Source organism: Limulus polyphemus, unplaced genomic scaffold, assembly GCF_000517525.1.
Source record: "Limulus polyphemus unplaced genomic scaffold, Limulus_polyphemus-2.1.2 Scaffold75, whole genome shotgun sequence".
NCBI classification, from domain to species: domain Eukaryota; kingdom Metazoa; phylum Arthropoda; class Merostomata; order Xiphosura; family Limulidae; genus Limulus; species Limulus polyphemus.
In genome coordinates, this window is record NW_013665685.1 from 441,182 (window position 1) to 455,810 (window position 14,629).

Consider the following 14,629-nt stretch of genomic DNA (forward strand, 5'->3'; position numbering starts at 1 on the left):
ACGCGAAATTAATTTCTTGACGACCTAACAGATTACTGCTGTTCGTTATGTCTGTAGTTAACAAGTTACAGTTAAAAAAATAAATTACCTACGTAAATAAAACGGCCGAATCAATTTTGAAACACCTTATATTTATGAGTTTTTTAAAAAATTCAAGCATTTACATAGATTAAATTAATTAATTGGCTATGTGTATTTAATGACATGTTGAGGCACGTAACTTGTAGCTCGAACATGCCAGTATGAATATTTATGTTACTTTATGTGTAATGTACTTCTAAGTGTAACAGAAACACACACGTATTACGTACATTTTACATATAACTTAAAGTATTCACACTCTGAAAACACTTATCTCACATGTGAAACTTAGCATAAGATCCGATTTTACAAGCCAGAATTTTGAAAGTGTTATTATTACGTAACAACACAATCTACGCACAAATTGAGATCACTTGGCCCTTCATGGCTGTCTTTGCACATCTACCATTTGGAAAAGTCAAAATTTAAACCCACCGTTTACTTTCAGCAGATCCCCGATTCCCTTCAACTCCTGTAAAGTGCTGGCCTTGACTACTGCTGATGACAACTCATTCCATAAGTAAATCATCAAAGCAAATATATACGGTCTTAACTAGGGTTTAGGCTGATTTTTTTTCAAAGCTGTAATGTCTCTTCTCATCCTATTACAAATAACTTCAGAAGTTTTAATCCTATCGATATCACGGATAATCTTTCAAACTTCAAATTGGGTTATCTCTTCATCTTTTCTCAAAAAGAAATGAATTAAGTGATCTTAACCCATCGTTATATGATAACCTTTCCATCTCTGGAAGGATCCTGTTAGCCCTCTTCTGAACCGTTTCCAATATCCTTTTAAAATACTGATACAAAGACCAAAACTATACACAGTACTCCAAATGAGCCATAAATAGTGACATATACATACGTAGGTGAATGTCTCTAAACACACTTCAAAATTCTATTGGTCTTAGTACTAGCAACCTAAAACTAATTTGAAGGCGAGTGAGTTATTTACCACTGTGCCAAGATCTTATTCATTTATGCTACTACGTTGGTTCCCATCTATATTAAGCATGTGATGTAGATTACAACCCAAATGCATTACCTTGCTCTTACTAAAAATTAAAGGGTTTTTGCCAACTTACCAATTGATTAGTGATTTAGTAATACCACAACATCCTCTATATGCACTTAGAAATGTACCCATATGCAGGAGTTTAACATTCTCAGCAAATTTTACTAATTATACCCCTATCAATTTCATTAATATTAACAAGAAAGAGCAAAAGCCAAGCACTGACCTCTGAATACTTCACTAATAGCATGAATTCAGCTTCACTGGATTCAATTAATAACATAATTTTTGCTTTCTCCCATCCAGTCTCCTTACAATCCAATTAATTAGTATTTCCCCAACCCCAATCACAGACATTTTTAGCTAATTATTTGGTGATACTTTAACAAAAGCTTTTAGAAAATCTAAGTACACCAAGCTAATATACTTTCCTTCACAAATATAACAAGTAGTATCTTAGAAAAATGACAGATCAGTAAGGAAATATTTTCCTTAGGTGAAGCCATGTTAGTTTTCATTTAAATTTCATTAAACTATTTTGTAGAGATTCTTTTATCAGACTAAAAGTTTTCCATTACAGAAGTATGACTAACTGATCTACAGTTTCCATGGCAAATCTTGTAAACCCTTTAAAAATAACAACTTTAACCTTCAGGCACTTTCCGCTTTCTATTGATCTACCAGAAATGAAAAAAGGGGACCACATACCTACCTTCATCATTGACCTCTTCCTTAAATCCCTAAGGAAAACCTTCTATACATTTAATCTAGTGTTTCTCATAAGTCTTTTTGGATTTCCTAATTTCTTTAACTAGTTCCTAGCCTTCCAATGGTTTGGCAAATCTTCCATCCTTGCTGTGTAAACTTTTTAAACTTGTGGCATTTATCCCAGACTTTTCACTTTTCTGTTATGGCTTCAGTAAGCCAGTTTGATCTCCCCCCCCCCCATTATGCTTCTCCTATCTTGACTTGAAAGGAATTTATTTAAGAACTGATCAAAATATGTCCCACATCTTTTAACACATTGTCCCAACTTACTACAGATAAATCTCTTCTCGTAGCCTCAAAATTGGATTTCTGAAAATTAGGAACTAACATACATCACTAGAGCTGAGCAATTAGTGAAATTTGCTAATTCATTAATTGTCAGGCTCATTAAATAATTACATTCAACTAATCATGAAAATAATCAACTTTCTTTCTGAATATTCCAACTAATTGAAATATTGTCATTATGATTTCTCATTATTATTGATTGATTAATTCAAGGTTGTTCAGCTTTATCAATTAAGGTTAACTCACAAAAATGATCAGCTAATTAAAATTATTTTCCAACTAACTAATTTTGATAATTCTAACTATCCAAGTTTCATAAGAGAATAAATAATTAGCACGTTCTACCACCTGCCCAGCTTTAACTAAAATGGAACTCAATAGTCTAAAAAGACTAAACTTTAAAAAACAAAATACACAAAAACTAAGTTTTGTCTTTAAGGTCCTCCAAACAACCACACCCAAATTCATTTCATCCCCTGCAATTACCAATACACTTTCCAAACTAACTTTTTAAAGTTAATTCTCCTTGAGTGCATTCATTCTACCTAGTGGTTAATTAGACATTATTGTTGCACCCCCTTTGCAGACTTATCCAGCTATGTCTTACCAAACAGGAAGTGAATAAAAAGTTGAAACACAGAAAGAAAACATTTTTGTTTATTGAAATGTACAGCATTAGACAAAGGAGAGTTGCACACTGTCAGATCATAATGACCATGACCAACTTAGGTACTAGCATTAAAAAATATTAACAAAGTTTTCAAATTCTTGAAACACCACAAATAAAGCAAGATGATACACTGTTAGTTTAGTTCAGTGATGTCTTGACAAAATGAACATTGTATTTTTTTTAACTTCTTACAACCATTAGTTGTAACAATTTATAGGTAGCATTTTTACTTTTCATATTTATGTTTTATTTCAAACTTAGATCAAATACTGGAGTGATCAGAATAGAGTACAACATAAGAGAAATGCATGAAAAACTCTCCAAAATCGCATTAAATGTTGTTTTTTTTAAATCAAACAATAAAGTTGTTAATAAAGTGACTATGGTTTTAAGATATGTACAATTACGGGAAAATGGTAATGATTTTAATATTTTTAACAGTTCTTCAAGACCCTATACCTTTAACTTTTTTTTTCATGAACATTTATACTATATTACTTACAATTTATGGTAACAAAAAGCACATAGACAGATATCTTTGGTAACTAAAATATGAATTATTTGGCAATGATTTTGATACTGTACCTTGTTTCAGAAAAGTTTTAAGCACCATTTAAATTTGCACACCACATGCAACTTTCACTTCTCATTATTAAAATAACATTTATACAATTTCAGGATTAACCACTAAGCTAATATCAATCCTCTTGAATTAAGTAGCATTATCCCTAATCGTAAAAATAATCTACCATCTATCTATCATAAAATTTCAATACAACACAAATAATTATGCTATCTATGTTGGGAGTAAGATTGTGGTAAAACTGGGATGGGTCAAATGGCTCTGTGTCATCCCTTAGAAATGAAACATAACTAAGGTTAAGACATCATTAAGAAACATTATACCTCCACTCAATCTAAAAGCAGATTTATTTTTACTAATTTTGAATCTGAAGAAAATCAATTTAATATTCAGTTCTGAAAAATAATGCAGAACTTAGGAATCAACATTTATTAAAAACCTTCACAACAGATTTCACAATCATAGCACTCCAAAAAAGTATTCTTACTCACTGTTAAAAAAATGCCACATGTAAATCATGGTAAACAAAATTATCCCTCCACCCAAAAATAAAAAACTGCCACAAATGCACAGTATTTTCTTAGTATAAACAAATGTTAATAAAATTAACCAAATGGAGATATTGAGGATTGAGAGAAAGCAATATTTTTGTTAGCACCCCCATGTTCAGTACTTTTAACAGCTGATATAAATTAATTTATAAATATTCATCACTCAGAGAATCTGAATTTTAGGTGACCAAAAATATCAGTTTTAAGTAAAATTATAACATTCATGTAGATTTACTTCCAATAGTGTTTCCAGCACCTAACAGCAAATGTAGATGTATAGTAAGTATTCTTTTTCTTTACGATATATAAACCTTAATGCTACAGTTGGACCAAAGAGGTTGAAATGTTTTACAAAAATGTATATGTACACAGAACAAGTCTCATAGTCAGCCTGCATGGCTCAACAGTGACAATAAATTGGTAACTGTAGTAACCTAACAACACACATGTTAAACACACCTGCAAGGTCATGTTAAACACACCTGCAAAGTAAGTGTAGCAACTCAAACACACTCGTACAGTAAGTTAATGTGTATTATATTGAGGTTCACTATATTAACACATCGAAACACACACTATTCGTAAGATTTTGATATCCTAGAGGAATCTTAGGAAAAATTTTTTTCTTTCATTTTTTTTTTTTTGAAAGTGGCACATGACCATCAAATATGGAATAAAGATAAATTCATCATACATTTATGTATATTATTCTCTAATTAGAACTGTTAAACTTATCAAAAAAATAACATCAAAAGTTGTTCTATGCACTAAATTTGTAATTCTTACCTTTTTCTTAGCAAAACTAATGGTATACTACTCAAATGCATGGCTTAAATCTAACAAGATATTATAAGCATATCCACACTTTATCTAAATGAAAATTCACTTGCAAGTATTTAGATGTTTGTATTGAAGGTGTATATGAATCAATTTGAGCAGAGTAATTAGTGATATTGGCAAATTAATTTTGTACCACTACAAATCTGGTTTTGATACCTATGGTCGGCAGAGCACAGACAGCTCATTGCATAGCTTTTGCTTAACCACAAGTACCATGGCGATTACTTGGATAGTCAGAATAAACAAAAACAGTAATAATCAGTTCATTACTTTTGGGTGTTGCAACACTAATTAAGATCAAAAAACTTGAAGTAATCTAAAATAATAATGAAAAGTCATTGTGGGAATATTTTGATTACTTCATAATTGGAATAATTCAAAATAGTAATAATTGGAAACAATAGTTATTTTTGTGACACTAATCTACATTATCAATTTGTTTACGTCTAGAATTAATATGAAATTATTAAAGTTTTGTAACTTTACAATTCATAATATGAAGTCTTATCTTAAACATACTAATTCATTCACTAGGACTGACAAGATCCTTTACAATAGCAGAAGAATCCTCAACAGAATCAGCTTCACCTCACATTTTAGTATTATAAATAACATATGTAGTAGAAATTTCCATTTTATTTTTAGTTATGGAGTTCATCATTCATGTTTATTTTGTTTGTATTTTTGTACTGTTCAGGTATATTTTTTTTATTTGCCTAAACATTGCCTCACCTGCCACCTAGTGTATATTAAACATTAAATGAGAGATTTTTTTATATTAAGACACAATATGAGGAGAAATTCCCCTTGCTGTAACATGATGATATGGATACTAAGCTCATGATTAATTACTTAAAACAAAAGTTAAATCATTAATTTAGACTTGTGATGTACAAACAAGGGTCCTACTGGTCCAACTAAGATTTCCCATTCACCAAATTAACTAAAATATATACATAATGCATAAACACAAATTCAAAGCCAGCACTTATTCGAATACATATGAAGCCCTCCCTTAAACATATTGCATCCACCACATCTGAAGATAACCCACAAACCAAAATATAACTATCCACAAAAAATAGAAAAAAAAAAGATGTAAATCCCATTGTCTGCCTAGACAATAAAAATCCTTAAAACTTGAAGTTATAAAGAGCTGTTAGGATAGAGATGTGTGAAACTGATATGTAATGTATTTAATTTGTTAAAATATAATGCAAGTACTCAGTCTCATATTTGAGATCTAACATTATTTCTTTCAGAAGTGTAATATTGTTACTGTGAATAATCTTACAAATTAGGTGTTTTTTTCCTTCTGGTTTTTTATTCCCAAATCATTACTATAGTTATATTTATTTTTTTTTAATTTTGATATTAACAACCTTGCTCTTTTTTTGGATAATGGTGTTTGTACTTGAAGATTGAGTTGTTTATTGATTTACAAAGTACTGGCCAGGCACTCTTTTGTTAATGTATATTTAATATCTTGTAAAACTTATGTTGTGCTCAGTAAATCAGTTTTTCATACCTTGATAGTAAACATTATTTGATATGTTACACAGATAATAAAACAGACCCTTAAGAGCACCAACCCACCACCATTTTCAGGTTGAGCCCTAGCTCCCTTTCAAAAATTGCCCAATCATCATCATCACTCTCTGCTTTACCACCAAGCATAACTCATATCCACTTCTAAAGCTTTCTACCCTTGGTAACATTTTAATTAGCTTCATGTATTTTTGGATTTTATATATTAAAGGGCAAGAAAACAACTTAGAAATACAAAAAAGTAAAACTTCAAAGTTAAAATTTTCTTAGATGCACATGTAATTCATAATAAAAATCAACAAAAACACTTGTATCTGTAATTTCCTTAATACAACACACACAAAAATCAGCATCCAAGTACATGTATACAAACAATGAAGCTTTTGTGGCATCTAAGAGTATGTTGTGCCCCATGGAATGACTAGCTTAAAGTATGTTGGTAACAATGAATTCATTGTTAATCACCTCAGTTAATGGAGAAACTAACAGTGAAAAATCTTAATCAGAAAAGATGGTACCCAAATCCAAAATTTAAAATACCCACAACTTCCCTAGACTTAAACTAGACTTGGTCATGAAAATGAGATAATTGTAGTAATTAAGAAAATCAATAATAAAATTAAATTTTTCAGAAGTACTTCTGAGAATTAACTGTTCTAAGCTCACATGAAAGATTATCAGGGAGTTGCTTAGAGCAACAAGTGGGCTGTTTGCACCTGTGGAATAGTTTTCAGGGAGTCATTCTTTAGGCGAGCTTCACTTAAGCAGGTTGTTTGTTAAGCACAAAGCTCCTCAATGGGCTATTTGTGCTATGCCCACAATATGTATCAAAACCTGGTTTTTAACATAAGACTTCAGACTTACTGCTGAGCCACTGAGGAGCCAGCAACTTAGGTAGTAGGATGTTTAATGAAGTTAAGATATTTTATATAAAAGGTTTAAGCAGGTTGTTTGTTAAGCACAAAGCTCCCCAATGGGCTATCTGTGCTATGCCCACAATATGTATCAAAACCTGGTTTTTAACATAAGACTTCAGACTTACTGCTGAGCCACTGAGGAGCCAGCAACTTAGGTAGTAGGATGTTTAAGGAAGTTTTAAAGATATTTTATATAAAAGGTAAGAAAGATTTAAGGATAAACATAGTAGGATCAAGAATATGCTTAAGTTACTATTACTATAATGTAAGGAGCAAAGTAGATGATTTGAGGAATAGAGCTGAAATGGAGGACTGATATCACTGGATTACTGAAACTGCTATATTTAGAAAATGCTGATAATAGGAATTTTAAAGTTAATTTTTATAACTACAGGAAGACACATGGTTAAATCAGAATAATTAGTGAAATTTGATAAGTTGACTACTCATCAACAATTTAGATTCAAATAATAAATTATTCTTAAGAGAGTTAGATAGTTTGAATGATTGAAAATAGTAATAATTTTAAACATTAATTTCAATTAACTGATTATTTCATGACACTAATTATATAATCAATGCTTGTAGTAGTCAATTATGTCAATTACTTGCTCAGCACTGCTAGGGGATTTGGTTAAAAAATAAATTAAGAAGGGGCTTATGAGAAGCAACTGGCTGGTAATGTCAAAAACTAACATTGGGAATTTTTATGCATATTAAAAGGCAAGTAAAATTTTAGAATGGGAATTGCTGATGGCAATATAACAGTTTGAGTATTGAAACAGTAAAGATGATAAACATTTTATTCTCTTCCATTTTTACTAAATACCAGCAATATTCCAGACCATTTGATAGGAAATATTGGAATTGAACTGAATCATGTAGACATTAATCCCTTGATGGCACAAATTGCAAATAAACAAAGTACCAGAACCAGACAAGATTTTCCCCTATAGTTTTAAAGGAGGACAGAGATAATTATGCAAAAGTCTTTCTTTCAATTCTGGTAGAAAAGCAGTGTTTGATTAGGTGTCTGTGGATTGGAGAGATGCTAATGTAACTTCTATTTTTAAAGGGATTTGCCCTGGATATTATAAGAAGTTTTACATTTGTAGTGGGGAAATGTCTAGTTTGACAAAGAAAGCTTTACAAAACCATGTTGTGAAACACATAAATGAAAGCTAAGATGGATTCAACAAAGAGAAATCTTCCCTTCCTGCTGTTACCTTTTTCTCAAGGCTGTTAATCGTTACAAAGATGAAGGAAAGGTTTTAGATTTCCAAAACGTTTTTGTTAATGTAGAACATTAAATATTAACAGAAAAGCATATCGGTACCAGTTGAAAAAATAATAGTTAGTTGGCTTGTAATGTTGTTGGTTGGGAGCAAACGGTTTGTTAACAATGGAATTAAGTAAACTAAACCCTTGTTACTAGTAGAGTACCTCATGGGGTTGAAGCCTGAGCATTTGCACTTCTTTGCTTATATAATCACATTGATAGGAGCATAATTAGTAAACTAACAGTTTCCTGATGGCATTAAATTCTTGGGTATTTCCAGTTGTAACACTACACACATGCTACCTATGCAACTACATGAGGCTCCAAAGCAGAGAGGTGGCAGCTACTGTGCTGACAGTTACTTTTCACTGGTATCTCAAGATGAAACTTGCAAGCTAGTTTGAGGTTAATAGAAATATTAAGAAAAAACAGTCACAATTGTTTTAATGTGATTAAACTGTGTAAGATTTTCATAATATTGAACTTCACAGGACACTTCACTGAACAGAGAACACTCGGTATCCCCATTACTAAGCATTAGGAATTGAACCCAGTGCAGACATTTCTAATTCGTACTTGTTTTAAATTTACTCAACAATCATCCAAGGCGATTTGACTCAACACCTTTTATGATAAAAGCAGATTAATCCTAAAACAAATCTTAAAGTTCTGTATCACTACTGTAAAAATGTTTTGTAAAACTGCATTTAAGTACTATTATTATTAATGCCAAAATATCAAAAAAGTTGTAGTATGTTAGAGAATGGTTATAAAGATTTCAAATTATTTTAGTTCTCATTAGTCTTTAGCACTAAGGTAATAACTTTTTCTTTTTTCTTTTTTTTTTTTTTTATTACTAATTTCTTTAGTTCTACACCTTAGAACTAGAACTTGTCTCAAATAAGAGTCTCATGTGCTGAGTTGTACTGTTGCAGACGTGTGGTATAGTAATTAGTATTATAGTTTATGTACGACATAGTAAAGTTAGAAGTTATAAAAGTATTTCAATTTTATTATTTGCCTAAACACTAGCTCGATAAACGACCAAATAAAACGCTAATATTTACTGATGATTTAGCAATGTAAATTTTAATATATATACGTAGTCGTAAACACAAACACACTGGTTAACACTAACAGTACAAATTGTAATACATGTCAAGTTTAACTTAAGTTCAGAGAAGTAATATTTAAAAACAGTAAATTATAAACTTACCACAAATATAAAATTGAAGGCGAATAATAGATACTTCACGACTGACATCCCACCTTGCACCATTTTGTCAATTTTGTGGGTAATACGATGGCGTTCGCAGTAAAAATTTGAAGTAAAAATAACTATTAAACTTTAACTTATTTCTTCTATGACTGTTTGAAATAGTTTAGTAGTTATAATTGCAGCACCCCAACAATAAGTAACCTACTCTTCTCACACGTATCGATTATACCTTAAATGTTTATTCCTGTTATTTCAAATTAATTATCAATCGCTTACTACCACTTTCACACGCCCTTCTTATATTATTACAAATAAAGACGAAGGCGTATCTTATAACTTATAGTTTGTCACATTAAATGGTATCCCTACGCAGCGCTATTTTTCCTTTTTTTAACTCCAAGCTTACAGGAAAACTGTTTCATACATTACAAATTGGTTTGCATAAACTGGTATTATTAAACCAAATTTTATTGTCAAATAATTTCAAGACTACATCTAGTTTGGTGATCTATTTATTTTAGCGTTTGAATACATCAAAATTTAACTGATGAAACATGCCACGTAAAAGACGTCATGTGAGTACTTTCAACAGCCTATTTCACAAGAGGTAATTTTTTATATACTTACACTGTTTTATCTACTTTGTGTCTAAAAATGAGTTTGAAGGCTGAATAGCAAAATTTTAATGTTATAATTAATAATTATTATTATTTAATAGATAGGGTAGCGTAGTTTTAACGAACAATCAAGAAAGTATTTGTATTTATGACAAACCTGCTAAGGTTATCTGCCGCAATACCTAATTTTGAAATACTTAACCAGAAGGAAGACAGACTCTACCACCCATTTTTTACGCTAAGGAATTGGCTGTCACTTTTGTAATGCACCCACAGATAAAAGTGTGATATCGCACTGTTTCCAATACAATTTTTTCTGCTGACCTGTATCCTGGTGCTTCTAAAGGTCCGCATTGATAAATGAAATATATATTGCCGATGTTTGCTATTTTATCTGTTGTATTTATATATTTGTGTTGTAAATAGGTAATACTTTGATTGAATAAGTAAGTCTTAAACAAACAAGATATTGATAGTGTTTATTGTTTATATTATTTTCTCTTTTTTTTTCTGATAGGGGATTGGTGCTCTATCAGCTACACGGTTGTTGTTCACGAGCACTTAGTTAGTGATCAGTCGTTCAGATGAGACATTTTATAAATTAGTGATAAGCTTGTACTATCAGCTAAAGAACGAGTCTCTAGGTTACATCATTCACCGACAAGTATCAGACGATCGTATCTAGAAAGGTATGTGTGGATGACCCAGGTACTTGAACTGAGGAAACAAAATGCGACAAGAAACATTATGTACAAAAATTCAAAATACACATAGTTTTACTATGTGCTTGCACAAATGTAAAAATTTACGAATAACAAGGAACCATGTAGTCATTCAAAGCTGCCTTTGCACAACCACCTATGAGAAAAGTAAATATTTAATTTTACTCTTTATTTTTCAAGAAAGCATAAATCGGCCTCTTAAACTCCTGAAAAATGCTGTCCTCATTCGCTGCCAACAGAAACTCATTCAATAATTCAGTCACCATGTTAGAAAAATAAAACTGTCTTAACTGGAGCCTAGACTTTTCCAAATCTTTAACTTGTTTCCTCTTGTCCTATTACCTTCAGAATATGACACAAAGAAATTAGATTCCTTTGCCGCCCAGTGGCGCAGTGGTATGTCTGTGGACTTACAGCAATAGAAACTGGGTTTCGATACCCGTAGTGAGCAGAGCATAGATAGTCCGTTGTTAGCTTTGTGCTTAATTACAAACAGATGCCTTTGTCCCATCGATCCCCCAAATAATCTTGTAAACTTGAATGAGATTTAATAAACTTTCTTAAATAGAAGATCAAAACTGTACACAGTATTCCAACTAATTACCTCTTTTGAACTTTAATTCATATTTATGTAAATACACCTTAAAATTCTATACTAATGTTACTACTAGAAAAATAACACTGTTTTGATGTGGTGAATGTTTTATCAATCACTTAGCTAATATTAATTTATTCAGTCACATTATTGGTGTGGTATTTTAACCTGATTTCCCGACAAGTGTTTGATAGAATATCCCACACATAACAACAGTTTCGCCAAAGAATTTAAGAGTTTCTGACAGAACTAATTTAACTGGATTTTCCTTTTTTAGATGTGAAATTAATGAGTCCGAATAACTTGTTAAGAATCCACAAAATCATTGTTACTGAAATAAAATAGAAAGCAGAAACACGGTGCTCGTACCTACACGGACAAGCGGACAGTCCTTCCTCTATCAGACTGCGTTTAGTTCTTAATCATCCTCTCTCGCAAGATCGACTACAACCGAACTAAAAATGATCATCTCCAAGAAGTCAAATCCTTCCTATAGATCGTCTAGTAGATGATTGCGTACTCAAATCTAGAATTCATAAAAGATAGAAGTCAAAGATGTTTGCACCATTAAGTTAATTAATGGACCTTCTCGTCAGAACAGGTAAAGTGAAGAGGATTCTGTGCTGCTAGCACATACAAAGTTACACCCATTTTCCACTCTGATAACAATGGTACAGCACATCTTTCTGCACTTGCAACTGTTTGTACAAATGCCATAGGTTTCACATGATTGTACTATGATCCTCAGTCTTAGCCTGTCGTTCTTTACCTTGTTGTACCTTTAACAAGGAATTTTCAGTTATTGTTTGTTTGTTTTTTTATGGCAGAACAACTAGGATTATCTGCCACTGTCCCCTACCTTTGAACTACTGACCGAAGAGAAGGCAACCGGCCGACAGCACCCACCACCAATTCGTAGGTTAATCTTTACCAAAGAATAGTGGGATTACCTGATGCATTATAATGCCTTTACGGCTAAGAAAAGCGAGTATATTCGGCGTTGGGTTTGCGAGTCGAGCGCCCTAACCACCAGGCCATGCCAGGCCTTTCAGTTAGTAAACACAACAAAAATCACATTTAAGTTCTATAACTGAAAGGCAGCACATTTATACGTCAAAAACAAGATCTATTTTTGGTATCAAATAATAATTTTATTTAATTTGTGTCAGGCTGACTGTAGAATATTCGACACTATAGAAACTAACAAAGGTTACCGCGCCAGGAGCAGCATCTATTTTGTTCCTAGTTCGCGTGAGTGACGGGACGGCATTAGTGCGTATGTCATTCGCTTGCACCAACACAGTAGCAAAGGGAGATGGAGTTAAAATGGTTGGCAAACTCATAAAAATTAGAAAATAAATAAAGTAAGAGAGTTTCAGAATCCCTCTGGGACATACCCAAGAACCCCTAATAGCGCTCTTTATGAAAATCAGAGATCGTTCAGTTGCAAAATTTTTCGTCACGGACAAACAGAATACAGACAAATCGTGTTAAAGTATAACTATGAAAAAGTTATATACAAATATATGTTACATGTTACTATTTCTTTTGGACAACACGTCTAAATAAATATTTTAGTTGAATTTATTTGAGGAAACTTGTACTTTTTATTAAAGATGCAGATATGTTTAAATTAAAAAGTTATTATTTAAAAATGTATTTATCACTTACCATCTGCACGTGTAAATATTGTTTTTCGAACGCTATAATGTAATAGTGGAGTATTCGTACTTACCTTAACAGATTATAAGCTTGGAAACGTTCTCACGGGTAGAAAGAAAAAAGATGCAACTGGTACTCAACAGATTATACTGTAAATATTTAGAACAAACTCGTAGATTTGTCAACAAACGATTCTGAAGGTTGAACATATTTCTAAGAAATTGTATACTGAGCTCAACAGTTTCAATCGTTTGTACTTTTTATATCAGTCTTGTTCATTTCATTTATCCTCCATAAAACTGTTTTAGAGAATCGAAGTTAAATACATGTAAAAAATATTAAATCACAAAGAATACAGTGGTATGTCTACGGATTTACAATGCTAGAAACCAGGTTTTGATATCAATATTGGGCAAAGCACAGATAGCCCATTGTTCAGTTTGTGCTTAACTAACTGACAAATAACAACTATTTATTGGATTATATAGCTAAACGCCAATTTCTGTACTGAATCAGATAGTTAAGTGAAAAGAATTCAAGTAAAAATTTATTTAGCTGACAACTTTTTTTTATCTTAAAGTCTATGAAATAGATTGTGACTAAATATTATTCCAATTAGAAAAGTGTTACAACGCGGCCTTAATTAATCAGTTTGTTAATTTATTGTTTTACGTTTCTTGTGATAATGTTATTTCAATAATCGACAGAGCTGCCATCTTTTAAAGCCAAAGGTAACTAAACGTGAAATTTGGCTATGTGTTTCGAACTTAATAAAACTGTTTTTTGTTTGTTTGTTTTTACTCTTATACATTTTGCACAAGAAAATTTTGAAAAGTATCATTCATGAAAAAATTTTTAGTTTTTTTACAAATTCTACGAAATTACGTATATGTGATATAAAATATGAAATGCATTGTTTATTTTGAGTATTAAAATTGTTTAATATTAAAAGTATTAGCTGGTTATGCTAAAATTTCTTGTCTAATATAAGCTAGTATGCTTCATATTTTAGCATAAGCCAATCCAACATTGTTTTCACATTTGAATTTTCAATATTGGACCTAAAATATTGTTGCGTCAGCGAGGTCACGTGACTAGTGTCACGCCACCTGCTTTCTAGAACTATCCCGTTCCTTCGGGAGTGCTCTAGCATTTACTAGATTGGGGGGGTTGTCTGGTATATATAAGATGGTCACGGCGTGACGGAATAATGTGTGTGTGTAGACAGTGAGTAATTGATCTGCAGTCAGAGAGTATTATTGAAGTTGAGC

At 31.7% G+C, this 14,629-nt stretch overlaps 1 protein-coding gene across 1 annotated transcript in view; it reads right to left on the reverse strand.

Annotated features, from left to right (window-relative positions):
• LOC106466688 (CD63 antigen-like) overlaps positions 1–10,105 on the reverse strand; it is a 28,762-nt gene extending 18,657 nt beyond the window's left edge. Inside the window, exon 1 of the mRNA XM_013926986.2 lies at positions 9,760–10,105. Coding sequence (XP_013782440.1) covers positions 9,760–9,822 — 63 coding nt within the window. The 5' untranslated portion in view covers positions 9,823–10,105. The remainder of the gene's footprint in view (positions 1–9,759) is intronic.
• Positions 10,106–14,629: the final 4,524 nt, after the last annotated feature.